The sequence below is a fragment of the Asparagus officinalis genome, chromosome 4, assembly GCF_001876935.1.
Source record: "Asparagus officinalis chromosome 4, Aspof.V1, whole genome shotgun sequence".
Classification (NCBI taxonomy): Eukaryota; Viridiplantae; Streptophyta; class Magnoliopsida; order Asparagales; family Asparagaceae; genus Asparagus; species Asparagus officinalis.
Genome location: NC_033797.1, coordinates 45,070,314 through 45,084,718, shown reverse-complemented (window position 1 = coordinate 45,084,718; position 14,405 = coordinate 45,070,314). Strand labels below are relative to the sequence as shown.

The window sequence follows — 14,405 nt, the reverse complement described above, 5'->3', positions numbered from 1 at the left end:
TCTTTCAGGAGAAGGAAACGGGGAGGAGGATTGGGACTGGCATCAGACGTGATGGTCTTTGGTACTTGGACAGGGAGACTGCAATGATTGCCACTGCTGTTAGCGGAGGCCCAGAGGCAGAAGCGATGCTTCAACATTGTCAGTTAGGGCATTTATCTTTTAAGAGTTTGAATAGATTAGAACCTGAGTTAATGAAGAAAGTGGATAGAAAAGAGTTATTTTGCAATGCCTGTGAACTTGGAAAACATACTCGTTCTACTTATAGAATGATTGGTCTTCGAAGTTGTGAACCATTTGCACTTGTCCATTCTGATGTTTGGGGACCATGTCCTACTACCTCTATTAGTGGTTTTAGATGGTTTGTTACTTTCATTGATTGTTATTCACGTATGGTCTGGATATACATGATGAAACAGAAATCTGAGGTTTACAAATGTTTTCAAGACTTCTCGGCCTATGTGAAGACACAGTTTGGAATGCAGGTGAATATTCTCCGAACAGATAATGAGACTGAGTATGTCAACAAGGAGTTTGCAGCTTTCATTTCTAATCAGGAAATCATTCATCAAACTATTTGTCCAGACACCCCTGCTCAGAATGGGGTAGCTGAACGTAAGAACAGGCATCTACTGGAAGTGGCTCGCTCATTGATGTTGACAATGAATGTGCCTAAGTTTTTATGGAGTGAGGCTGTCATGACGACAGCTTATTTGATCAATAGGATGCCATCAAGAGTATTAGGGATGAAGACACCGTGTTAGATGCTCTTGGGCTCGAATGTTTTTGTTGTTCCACCAAGAGTGTTTGGATGCACATGTTATGTGAGAGATCACAGATTGATGGTGAGTAAACTGGATCCGCAAGCAGTTAAATGTATCTTTGTTGGCTACTCATCAAGCCAAAATGGATACAAGTGTTGGTGTCCCACTGAAAAAAGATTGTTTGTCAGTATGGATGTGACTTTTCGGGAGTTTGAACCGTTTTATGGGGAGAAGACGGAGTTGAGTTCCTTGTTTGGAGATGACTCGACTAAGGCTAGTAGAGAGGGGGAGAATGAGAATGAAAATGAGAATGAGAATGACGTCGTGGTTGGGATGATTCCATGTCCTCTTGAGCGATCGAGCAGTGATGGTACACCATCGAGTAGTGATGGCGACTCAGGAAGTGACAGTCAAGGTCAGGGGGAGCTGAGAGTATACACGAGGAGACAGAAACAACAACATGAGCCGCCTCCTGTGCCTATGCCAGTGCCCATAAATGTTGATGTCCCATGTCCCTCCTCTCCAGTGACTTCTCCACCTAAATCGAAAGGTAACGAGTTCTTCCCTGATAATTCTAATACTCCCGTCTTACCCCGTAGAACCTCCAGAGTCAATGCTGGAAAACCTCCAGCTAAGTTTGATAGTTGGGATACTGACATTGCGAATTACATTTCATATGCATCCATTCCACCTGCATATAAGTCATTCATTGCATCATTGCATTCAGTGCCTGTACCTAACAACTGGCAGGTCGCTAAGCAAGACCCTAGGTGGTTGAGTGCCATGCAAGAGAAACTTCGGGCTTTGAAGAAGAATGATACTTGGGAGCTGGTACCTCTGCCAACTGGGAAGCGTGCTGTTGGATGTAAGTGGGTGTATACGGTTAAGCAAACTCCAGAGGGCAAGATTGACAGATACAAAGCCAAATTGGTTGCTAAAGGTTACAGTCAAACGTATGGCATTGACTATGACGAGACATTTGCTCCAGTAGCAAAGATGAGCACTGTTAGAGTGTTGGTGTCATGTGCTGTCAACTTCAATTGGTCACTACATCAGCTAGATGTCAAGAATGCATTTTTGCATGGAGATCTCCAGGAGGAGGTGTATATGGAGATGCATGGAGATCTCCAGGAGGAGGTGTATATGGAGATTCCACCAGGCTTCGCTACTTCTCAAGTAGCTGGAAAGGTGTGCAAGTTGAAGAAGTCTTTGTATGGGTTAAAACAGTCTCCGAGAGCATGGTTTGACAAATTCAGGTTGGCAGTCTGTGTCATACTGTGTTTTACAGGCACTCCAAAACTCGTATCACTATTCTGGCGGTCTATGTTGATGATATTGTAATCACTGGAGATGATGTTAAAGAAATCCTACGGTTGAAGAAGAAATTGGGAGAGGAATTTGAAGTTAAAGATCTGGGGCAGTTAAAATACTTCATCGGAATTAAAATTGCAAGGTCGCAAAAGGGTATAGTGCTTTCTCAGCGGAAGTATGCTCTGGATCTTCTCTCAGAGACAGGGATGTTGGGGTACAGAGTTGCATCTACTCCTATCGAGCAGAATCATAAGATGTGTGCCAAAGGTGGTGACCCAGTAAGTAAAGAGCAATATCAAAGATTAGTTGGACGACTTATATATTTATGCCATACAAGACCTGATATACTCATGCCGTAAATGTGGTGAGTAGATATATGCATGATCCTAGAGAACAACATATGGAGGCAGTTCGCAGAATTCTTAGATATATTAAGGGAAGCCCAGGAAAGGGGTTGTGGTTCAGAAGTTCTGGACATCTGAGAATTGAAGGCTACTGTGATGCTGATTGGGCGGGTTGTATGGATGATCGTAGGTCCACTACAGGCTACTGTGTATTTGTTGGAGGCAATCTCGTATCTTGGCGTAGCAAGAAGCAAGATGTGGTGGCTAGGTTTACAGCTGAGACGGAGTACAGGGCTATGGCAGTTGGTCTATGCGAGTTGATGTGGGTCAAAAGCATATTATCTGAGCTGCGCTTGTTTAGAAGAGACTCCTTACAACTTTGGTGTGACAACAAATCGGCGATTAATATTGCAAATAATCCAGTTCAGCATGATCGCACCAAACATGTGGAGATCGATCGGTTCTTTATCAAGGAGCAACTGAATAGAGGAGTTCTGACTTTGAGCTATGTGAAATCAGAAGAGCAGTTAGCTGATTGTTTAACAAAAGGATTAGGTTCTAGAGAGTATGATATCTTTTGTAACAAGCGTTAATCTCGTATCGAGAAGAAGGAAAGACGGATATATAGTTAGTTATCCATGATGTCATGAAAGACTTGAGTAGGGGTTTCCAGATTTGGATCATAGTCAATAAATGTTAGTCTAATGTCTATCCGGGTTAATTTGACTTTGTCACTATAGTCCAACCTCTTACACCTTTGTGTATCCTTTTCTCCTCATGGTGGCAGATAAAGTACTTTACACCTTGTTCAAAATACCATTTAATTTTTTGGACTTTCTTTTCATTTAAAATAGATGTGTTCACCTTCTAGTTGTCCGCTCTACCAAAATTTGTTAGTTCTCTTGAAGTTATTGCCACTGTATCAAAATTCCGGAATGGTGGTGAGGATGGAGGATTATAATTTTTTATGTTAACCCAACCCTACAGATTAAGGATGACTTTACAAGCCAATCTTTTGGCAGTGGTTTTTTATTTCCTTTTTAAATCTGCTTCCCATGGGAATCAAATATGGATGGCTTTGTTATCATCTTAAAGTGCCTACCAATGCATCAAAACTCTGAAAATGTGATGAAGATTGAGGGTTATAAATTTTGTATTCTAACAAGTTTCATCTGAAACTATGACCATGCAACCACTTTTTTGTTATAAACTAAACTATAACCATTTTCCTTGCCACAGCATGTCCACTATGTTTAATCAATCTCTGGTAGCATGTTAAGTCATCAAATCTTCCCAGTTATGGATAATTACCCTGTTGTTTTTGTTTATCCCCAATCTTTTCACCATCATTTTATTTTCTTACCCTTTTACGACACAAAATTCAGTGCTGATGTTCTTCCTCTTTGTTGTATGAGAAAGATCCCAGTTCTACACATGCAGCGCTTCTGGTAATTTTGTGTAGTCTGCAGCTCTGAATGCTACACACATTTGATTCATTATTAATTATTCCCTTGAAGAAAAACTAATAGATGTTTCAGCTTGCAACTTTTTGTCTGATAGCGGTACTCTCGATGAAACAGGAAGGAGGAATCGATCTAGTAACTGCTATAAAGGCATGTAACTATTATCGTCATTCAAGACTTAAAGACTATGTATCAGATTATCTATTGCCTACCCCTCATGAATTCCAGAAGGCGGTAGAGCCGTACAGGTAAAGGTCCTTACTGCATATCCTAACCACACTAATACCCAATAACGTTATTAATTTTACCTTGTGAAAAATATTCATCCAAGTTTTTACCACTATGTTCTTTTAGATGGGTTGATCTAGTTGCCAGTCCTGTGATGTTATCCACACTAAAGAATGGGAAAGTGGTGAAGGGTCTTGAGGGGGTTCCTTCTGAAGGACCTACTGTGTTTGTCGGATACCATATGCTATTGGGGTTGGATCTGGGTCATTTGGTTTCAAGGCTCTTAACTGACAAAAATATCCATCTTCGGGGCATTGCTCACCCATTTATGTTTGAAAGGGATTCCGAAGTGATTATGTTAGATCCTTCATCATTTGATGGAATGAGACTTGTAGGTGCTGTTCCTGTGTCACCTGCCAATTTCTATAAGCTGCTGTCAAGAAAGTCAACGGTTTTACTGTACCCTGGAGGTGCACGTGAAGCTATTCATAAAAAGGTAGTATAAATTGTTTTATTAGCCATTTTCTTTTTTTATATAGCATTAACATGTCAATTTATTTTGGAGGTAATTTCTCGGAGGTGGAGTCAACCAAGGATCAAATCAGGCCTTATTTTTTCTTTTTTATATAGCATTAACATGTCAATTTATTTTGGAGGTAATTTCTCAGACGTGGAGTCAACCAAGGATTAAATCAGGCCTTATTTTTTCTCATGAAAGTTTTCAAGGGGCAACCATTTTGAGTACTATGGCTGAAACAGAAAATAATGAATAATAATACGTTATCAAATTAGGACAAAATTATGTATTTTTCCTTTTTTCAGCGCTTCTTCTACTCATCGCTGAACAATCCGTGAACCTATGACTAATGAACATGGTAGTCTGAATTCTAATTAGGAATGGGCTATGTTGCATGAAAATGGATATAGGTGCATAAGACAAAAATAAAATAAAATAAAATAAAATAAACTGTAGAAGGTTGGGTATGGGGAGTTGGGGACACAGCTATATGTATATTTATTGAAATTAATGACTCACAAAGATCGATATAGTTTCTTTCATTCATGTGTTATGAGAATTAAAATTCATAGAGAACTTTTATGTTTCTTTTATTATTGTGTAGGTTATAAATTGGAAAACAAGACGTTTTTGAACTAGATATGCAAATTACCCTTTAGAATCATAGTTTTAAAATGTGTATGGACTGAAACAAACCAGATCCATGTGCAACAAGTTTCAAAAGGTGGATGTGGCATCTTAAGAAGTGCATGACGAGTTTTTTAGATTAAAACATGTATTATATAATTCAGCACGTGTCTGGATAAATGTATGCATATATTCAAGGACAGTGCAGAAAGTTTCGTTGTCCGGTACAGGAGGGCTTCATGTTAAACTACCCATACAACATGGATCACAATTATATCACTACTCATTTCCAAATCCTTTTTAGTTCAATGTTGGTATCGTTTATTGTTAACGTATACTGATTTGTATGAGTACGTAACTGCACCATCCTTTGTGGCAGAGCAGGTTTAGTCTATAGAGAATGTTTTGAAAAGCTTTGAATCTGATTAGATGTATGCATCAGACATATGTTTAAAGTTATGTTTTGATATGCATTTACAGTCTGTCTCCTTGAACTTTAACCCTCCCAGAAGATATGATATATTGTTCTATAGAGAATGCTTTGAAAGGCTTGGAATATTATTAGATGCATGCATCGGAAAGTTTTGATATGCATTTACAGTCTGTGTCCTTGACTATAATCCGAAACAAGAAATTTTCTTTTTGAGTTTGAAATGGTATCTGTTTTTAGTATCCTGAAATCCATGCACTTCCCAGGTTTAACGTTGGTGATCCTATTTCATAGCTGCCCCCTTATGACGAAGCTCCATGAGTGTTGATGAGCGTGAAGGATGAAATTTTAGATTGGTCTAATCATAAAACAGAAGCAAACATCCTGATCCTTAACAGTGAAACTATTTTTTTCCCTTACCATTAATTCCATTTTCTTCATTCACAGGTCTACTACTTTTATGGAATTGATAAAATTTCCTTACCATTAATTCCCTTTTCTTCATTCACGGGTCTACCACTTTTATGGAATTGGTAAAAAAAAAATCATAGAGGTTTTAAACTTCCTTATCAACATTTGGATTCATCCTAAATATATTGTTCCATAGGAAAGACTGAACAATCTCTGACTTCAGGTACCTAATTAAGTAATTAGGATTAAATTACATATATATGCAAAATAATGATAATGTGTTTGAAGCATGAGTTGCCATCTCTTCATATCTATATATATAAGTGGGTGCATTTATTGTTTTAACATATCCATGTTTCTATATTTTCTTATGACTTGTTCTCCAATTTGTAGGGTGAGGAATACAAACTATTTTGGCCTGAACAATCAGAATTTGTTAGGATGGCTTCCAGGTTTGGAGCCACAATCATACCATTTGCTGTTGTTGGAGAAGATGACTTACTTGAGGTTTACATCCACTCTGCATCTTCTAGTCATTAAGAATTATATTTAATCATTTATAAATTAAACAATCATTTCATCCTTAACTCTGCATCTTCTAGTCATTAAGAATTATATTTAATCATTTATAAATTAAACAATCATTTCATCCTTAATTACAGTAACTATTAAAGAATTTCTTTTGCTAATAGTGATTAAATTAATAAAGACATCATACAAATAGTTTCATGAAATATTCAGATTTCCCCCTTTTTTTTGAAATGATTTATTTACCTTTTCTAAATTTCTTATACAAATTCAAATATAAACTACTTCACTTTACAGCCAAGGGCATTTTTGACATCAAAACTTGAATATCCATGTCTAACATGTGACCATTTCTTTTATAAAGCAAGTTCATGGCGCTACAAATAATAATAAACCAAAAATTGACTAGTTTAAAGTTGAAACCAAGTCCATGGAGCTACAAATAACAAAGAAAAACATGTTAATATACTGACAATTCCTGGAAGTTCATGGGTAAATTTACAATAACTTAGCTATTAACTTTTGAAATTTGGTTGCTGATGTACTCATGTGACCAAATAACTAATCATTATTATCTTTAAGACAACTCCCTACATCCCAATTAAAGTCCAGTAATTTAGGGGCTTGTGTTATGCACCTATGGGGAAATTGGAATTTAAGTAATGTTGGGTAAAACTCAAAATCTCGAAGGAATTCCTTAAAATATTAGTTATTTCTCCCAAGATTGGTGAGATAGACAAATAATCATGGGAGCACTTCTGAAGAATGGGGACATGCAATGCAGATGTAATCCTTATGTACTGATTAAAACATTGTATCTCTTTCAGAAGAAAGCAAATGAGCGCTAATTTTATTCTTGTATGATTTGAATTACTCGAAGAGCAGCACAAACCTAGACTGTCATAGGGTTGAGGGTTATAATTTTATATTCTGACAGAGAGAGGGTTTATCTACCTTCTGCTGTTGTTGCTTTCATTTTTAGGGCCATTCTTACTTGAGGATAGAAGAGGATATTTTCTGAGGAATGAGGATAGAAGACAGATATTAGGGAAGGCCCAAATAAGAGAGATGGATTGAGATGCACTAGTTAGTTATTTCAGAATTCAATTTGACGCAAAAGAAGAAATCCCTGGCAGAGCATTGTATCCAGACATATTAAACCACCTGTTAAGTCACCTTTTATTTCATTTGGGACTAATATCACATCTATTTACTTCTGGTCGAACTCATAAGTTTGCCCTAATCAGGCTACTAGCCCACATTTGTTGGGATTTGGGAAGTAAGAGTCAACATGTCTTTAAACCACAATTCCAAACTGCTTGGATTATTCCTAAACGTTAGTTCAAATGCAAACCTGAAAGCTCTTTGACTTCTATTTAAATGAAACAATTATCAGAGATTTATGTAGTGTGAAAAAAGAATTGAATTGCTTGTATTAAGAAGGAATTTAACAGGGTCTAACTGATCTAAACGAGAATTGTAATATAGGGTTAACACTGGTACTTATTTGTAGTAAACAGGCTTTGCTTGCGACTTTTACTGCTTCTTATGCTGTCCCAGAAATAAAAAAGAAAAAGAGTTGCAATTTCCTAATTATGGCATATGTTAGATGTGGGTTTATGGATCACATTTCTTCAGAGTATTTAAAACTTCTGTCCATGCAAATGTACTCAAAACATTTTCTTAAAGCAAGCTTTGAGTGTTACGCAATTGCACAGTAGAATGAATCATCGGCTGTTATTTGTTCCATGATCTGTCTATTTCATATTCCTCTTAAAAATTTTAATATTCTTTCTTTCAGGTGGTTGTGGATATTGATGATTACAAGAATATTCCCTTTTATAATATTTTACATGAGAGAATAAATAGAGAAGCAGTTAGTTTGAGGTATGTGTTTCTTACACCTTTTATACTATTTGGCAATTTAGTTTGAAGCTCTTTGGATTCTCCTTCATTGGATCCTCTTGTTGGAAACATTTTAGCATTAGTGCTGATACTCTTGAATTTCAGTTGTTTTTCCTAAATGCTCTATTCTCAAACTTTCTTGAACATCTAGCCCCATCAAAAACATTACCCTCTATCATACTCCTAGCTTGCATACTTTTTTGTGAGGACAGGGTATGCACTTAAGATATTTGGAAGTTAGGAACTTTGACGTACAAAATCTAGCTCTAAAAGTGATGTGACCTTGTGATGACTAGGGATGTCCATATAATGTTCTCTTTCTGTTCTCTTCTTTTTTTCTAAAGAACTTTTGTTTAAGTGAACTCAATCGACTCAACTTGTGTTCTTGGCTTGTCTTAAGTGGCAAAGTGAGAGATGCAATGACACATCCTCTCCTGCTTTATTCGTTAACTATGCATACTCACGTGCACACAAACAGATGCACACAAGAACTAATTGTACAGGAAGATTGCATGAGAATTTGAGAAAATGAAAGTTTCTTGTCAGCCAAACTTTATTTTTCATACGATTATAAATCATTTATCTTTTATTGTGGAATTTGATGTTATTAGGAAGGATACAACGGGAGAGATTGGAAATCAAGCCCTTTACCTCCCCGTGATGATGCCTAAGTTCCCTGGGCGCCTTTATTTCTTATTTGGAAGGCCAATTGAAACCAAAGGTATGTTGCAAGATATCCGAAAGTTCTTTCTTTGAAAATATAAGACTGCATATTTATAAAACTATTACGTTATTCCTTTGGTGAAGCATATAGGAAAATTCTGATGTAACAGCGTGTAACTAAATGTATCTTTTACCAGATAAAATCCTCCTTTTCAGTAATTATGCATGTGGATTGATTTCATTGTAGTCTGTTGTTGGATGTGTCTTGTCTCCAACTGGTTACCAGTGAGGCTCATTTCAGGTGAATTGATGAGTTAAGCGGATGCAGGTGTGAGACTTTTATTCCCTAATCAAGTAGGATAATAAAATATTGGTTTTAAAATGAAGTTATGACCCCAGACTCTAACAGCTATTAGCTGATATATAGGCCTTTTTTTCTGGTGTGAATTCAAGTCCCTAACTTATGCTCCTGTTTATTCTCCAGCATTTCATAATCAGAATGTGAAATTAAATACCAGCCCATATTGTTATTCCTGCAGGGATCTAATTGAGCATCTCTATTCCTAAGTACATGGTTGCATTTAGACCTTAAAATTGTGAAAATGCAAATGCTGCACAAAGAGCAAAAAAAACTGCCAAATTAAAAGGCAGTAGGAGTAGGTTTAAGTCCCACTTTTGTAAGGGCATAAACGAAAAGACGTTTAATTTTGGGCCAAAATAGGTTCGAAACCAATTTGCGGTTCTACTTTGGGTAAATGGTCTCCTGATTTGGGCCTTCCGTGAGCTGTAAACTAAAAATCACAAAGTTAAGCAGTAACAAGGAATATTTGAAGTAGGAAATTTATCTACTGTTGTTTCAGTAAAGCATTTCGAATAAGTAGGACTAAAACTATTATTACATATTAGACCAAATGATTGCGTCTGTACAGCTGGGCTATGCAAATGATGGTGTACAATCACAAACTTTTTTCATAAAGCAAGGTTCAGAGACATATGGTCTGTGACAAATTAAAGTATAGATAACTAATAAAAGTCCAGTAGTTCTTAAATAATAGAGGGATCGTTGAGGACTTCGTGAACCAAAAATTTGAATAATTTCCTAATGAATTCGCTTATTAAGCCATGTCCTTCTAGATTTCGCAGAAGTTCTAGTATCTTTGGTACCTGGAAATATTGTTAGAAGAAAGAAAGAAAAAAAGCAATGACTCCCTAGTCCTTACTAATGGAAGAATGGTATCCAACTTTATTGATAACATTTTGCTAGTATTTGTTTCGCTTTATCATAGTTATGACTCAGGAGTGTTAATATTCATAACATTTTAATCTGACTTCGTTGATTGCTTTGAAATTGCTGAAGGGAGGAGGCAGGAGCTAAGAGAGAGGGATAAAGCCCAAGAATTATATTTGCATGTCAAGGCCGAAGTAGAGAACTGCATTTCTTATCTGAAGGAGAAGCGAGAGAAAGACCCATACAGGAATATAATACCAAGACTTGCTTATCAGGTCACTCACGGTTTCGATGCAGAAATTCCCACATTTGATGAGCTTTAAGAGCCTCTTTACTCTGGTGATATCCTTATTGTACTTGCTCAGCGTCGATTTCAGAGTTGCTCATTTAGTTGCATATATGACAGTTATATTTATTTGTCATAGATGTATGTCATTTGATTCAGTCGCAGAGAGAAATAATCTTATTGCAACGCAGCTTCCCTCAAGGGAGGCTTTCGGTCGCAATAGCTTTTCAGTTGCCCTCTGCAAGTCTTGTGCTTCATCTAATAAAGTACGCATATGATAAGGCGCAGCATAAATGATTTGTGTATGAGAGATGTATTTGTTTTCTTGCTTATCAGAAAAGGAATAGAATGCATAGCATGTTATTTATTGATGTAATAATGTATAAACACAACATTATTGGTGTGACGTTCTTGGACTAGATGACAACTTGAAAATTCCTAGCGGCTATTTCCTTGCCTTTCTGCGTATTTCGTTGTTCCTTTTTCCTTTAATTTCAACTTGTTGGGAATTTAAAGCCGAAATCCCTAATGCAATAGAAACGCAGAATAGAAAAAAGTACACCAAGATTTACGAGGTTCGGCAATTGCCTACGTCCTCGGGAGCCACACAGTTAATTTCTTATTAATCAAACAAGAAATTAAAAATCAAGAGCAAATCCCTAAACTGAGATTTCTCAGGATGAACACTGTAGCTACAGTGTTAATGATTAAAGGGAATAAACCCTTTCAATTCTCTCTCTCTCTCTAAAGTCCTTTCTTAATCTCCCCTCAAAACGCGGTTGAGTGCTGGAGATGAGAAACCAAAATCGCTGCTGTGATTTCAAGGTTTGGAGAAGAGGAACGCTGCTGCGTTATTTTTGGTGCCGCCGCCAGAGAGAAATCAGAGGAGGAGAAGCAACAACAAACCCTAGGGCGTCGGGGGCGTTTATAGGCAAACATGACAGGCTGGCGACAGCCTGTCGCCAGCCACGCGAAGACGCGGACGTCGGAGCGCCAAAACGCGGACGTCAGAGCTTTGACGCGAGGGTCGGTGTCCCAAACGCGAGGGTCGGATTCCCCAAACGCGAGGGTCGCGTTTCCTACAATTTGAGCTCGTCTGCTCGAGCTCCACCTGAAACTGCGCCTGCAGTTCGCCGTCGACTTCGCCTAAGTCGACGTCCACGCTCGCCTGCGTGGTTCTCAAGCTCGTCGGAGCTTCGCCGGAGCTCCTCGCCGGACGGAGGTTGGAATCCACCCCCAAACTAACACAACTGCATGAAATAAACTATCAGTAGTTTAAGATGAATTGTAACTTTTGTGTGGTGTGGGGGTGGGGGTGGGGGTGGGTCGACGAGTGAACTTTCCCGCAATTCTTTGAATCATGGGTATCGAACCTGCAAGTGTGGCTAAGGGGGACCTACCCTTTCCCTCTAACTCATGACCTTGGGTATTTCAGGAGATTCAATTCTTGTGGATGCTTCCGAGGAGAGTGAAACCTAAGATGTTGGTGGACTACTCATAGACAGCTTATCAATTTAGGTAGACACTCTTAAGGTATACAATCATAGTATTGGCCGAAGTAAATGCCACAATCCTTCTCTGTAAAATAATATTCTAGTTATATGGAATCTGTCTTGTGCATGTCCTTATACATCACCTTCTCGTTGAATATCACATCTCTACTCTTGATCATCTTCTTGTTTTCGTTGTCCCAAATGCGGTAGCCGAACTCGTCTTCACCATACCCGATGAATGTGCATTTCTTAGATTTGGGATCAGGCTCATTCCTGCCTTGATTACTTATATGCAAATAAGCTACACAACCGAAAACTTTGAGATGTAAGAGGGTTACCTCCTTTCCGCACCATACCTCTTCTGGTATTCTGTGCTCCAATGGAACCGATGGACCTCGGTTGATCAAGTAAGCTGCTGTGTTGACTGCTTCTGCCCGGGCAAATCCGCAAGCGCACGGACTCGTTGTAGCTATCAAGGTCGATCCCACAGGGACTAGGGTTAATTACCAAATTTTACGTTATTAGACTAGCTAAACTAATGAGTAAATTAGAAGAGATTTAATAAAAGAAATAAAATAAACAACTAATCGGATGGAATTCAATATAATGAAGGACTAGGATTGGGTTATCACCACAACTTAGGTGTTCAATGATGGATTATTTTAATTCTTGGTGTTGGTTTAATCTAAAAAGGGTGAATTAGCCTAAATTAATCTAAAGCCTCTTTCAAGGTCTAAAGATCGTGCCTAATCAATCTCAATTAACCTACTTTCGTGGAATCAAGATTAAATTAAACCCATTAAGCTTTATGCTAATCCAAATCAAATCCCCAAGGAATCTAGCCTACTTTCGTGGTTCGAGCTCCCTGCTTAATTTCTAGAGATCCGGTATTAATCTTCACCTTTCAGTCCTTCAATTAATTACCTATGATTGCTAATACGGTGATCAAGGGAATCAACAAAATTAAAATACTAGAAATCAAGTTCAAAGATTTAAACTTTCACCAAGAACCTATATCAATTCATCATCAATCACCAAAAAGTTGGGTTCTTTCCCAATCCTAGACAAGAAATCTACTCACACATGATTGGAATAAGAGAGGACATCAAATAATTATGCAAATCAATCATAAGAAGAAATAAATCAAAGAGAGGAAAGAATTAACCCGTCTTTCAATTGAAATCTTCAAAATAAGAACTTGCAATCCAATCTTCTACAAGAGATTAATGTCTTCCTTCAATACTTGAACCCTAGAATAGTTGCTAGTTGATGGCTAAAAGAACATAACAAAAAGATCTCCAAAATCCTAAGTCAAAACATCTATTTATGTCCCCAAAAATCTGGAAAATAACTAATTCCCGCGCCACCGGTGTGGTCTGCATCACACCAGGGTGTGGTAGGGGCTGTTTTGCTGATTTCGTGCTTGTCTGTACAGTCTTCGGTATTTTGGCTATAACTTTTGCGTCCGACCTCGGAATGAGGTGATTCAAGTTGCATTGGAATCATGTTGAAGAGATCTACAACTTTCAGCTTTTGAGTTTTTCTTGATTCAAATTGCATCATGGTCGAAATTCCAGTTCTTCATACTCGTGCATCTATTTTCTTCACGAACCATGCCTTCAAAATCTTGTTGTTGCTTCAAACTCTTGTAAAACTTCCAATGATCATCAAATCTTTCAATCTTGAGCCAATACCTACATATAAGAACACAAACAATAGCAGTATCCTCGATCTCAGGCGAGGTGTCAGCAGCTGCTTCTACTGTGAGTAACTGTCTGGCTCTTCTTGGGAGACGGTTACCTCCTCCAGATTACAGATGCTATGGTTGGGCTTCCTCACTAGCCAAGGGGTGGTGGGAACGCATGACCAGTTTTGTCTTGGCGCGCTGGGAGAGGGATTTGAAGAGCAGTGAATTGTATGCACCCATACGAGCCACCATGTACGGAATCCCGGTCAGCTGCCGCCATTTCTTGGCATTGCTAGAGACCTACATGCCTGACAGTAACACCTTTCTGACCAGCGGTGGCGAGTTAGGGTTGGCCTTGCATGAGATGCATCAGGTTTCTGGTCTTCCGATGGGGGATTGTCCATATCAGGAGTATTTTCCCTCGAACCAGCAGTTGGAGTGTATGAAGAAAGATACTCCCGATATGTATGACACTCTCTGGGACACCCGCAATTACATACACCATAAAGAGGACACTTTATTC

The 14,405-nt window shown here is 38.2% G+C and overlaps 1 protein-coding gene across 5 annotated transcripts in view; it reads left to right on the top strand.

Annotated features, from left to right (window-relative positions):
- Positions 1 to 11,159, top strand: part of LOC109837354 (acyltransferase-like protein At3g26840, chloroplastic) — a 34,430-nt gene extending 23,271 nt beyond the window's left edge. For 4 of the 5 annotated variants that reach the window (XM_020405562.1, XM_020405565.1, XM_020405563.1 and 1 more), the window contains exons 9-14: positions 3,997 to 4,127; positions 4,234 to 4,603; positions 6,486 to 6,599; positions 8,422 to 8,507; positions 9,137 to 9,246; positions 10,546 to 11,159. In XM_020405562.1, coding sequence (XP_020261151.1) covers positions 3,997 to 4,127; positions 4,234 to 4,603; positions 6,486 to 6,599; positions 8,422 to 8,507; positions 9,137 to 9,246; positions 10,546 to 10,739 — 1,005 coding nt within the window. In that variant the 3' untranslated portion in view covers positions 10,740 to 11,159. Of the gene's footprint in view, positions 1 to 8; positions 1,863 to 1,898; positions 2,015 to 3,996; positions 4,128 to 4,233; positions 4,604 to 6,485; positions 6,600 to 8,421; positions 8,508 to 9,136; positions 9,247 to 10,545 lie in introns of those variants that run through there. The other variant, XR_002246243.1, reaches the window with a different exon arrangement.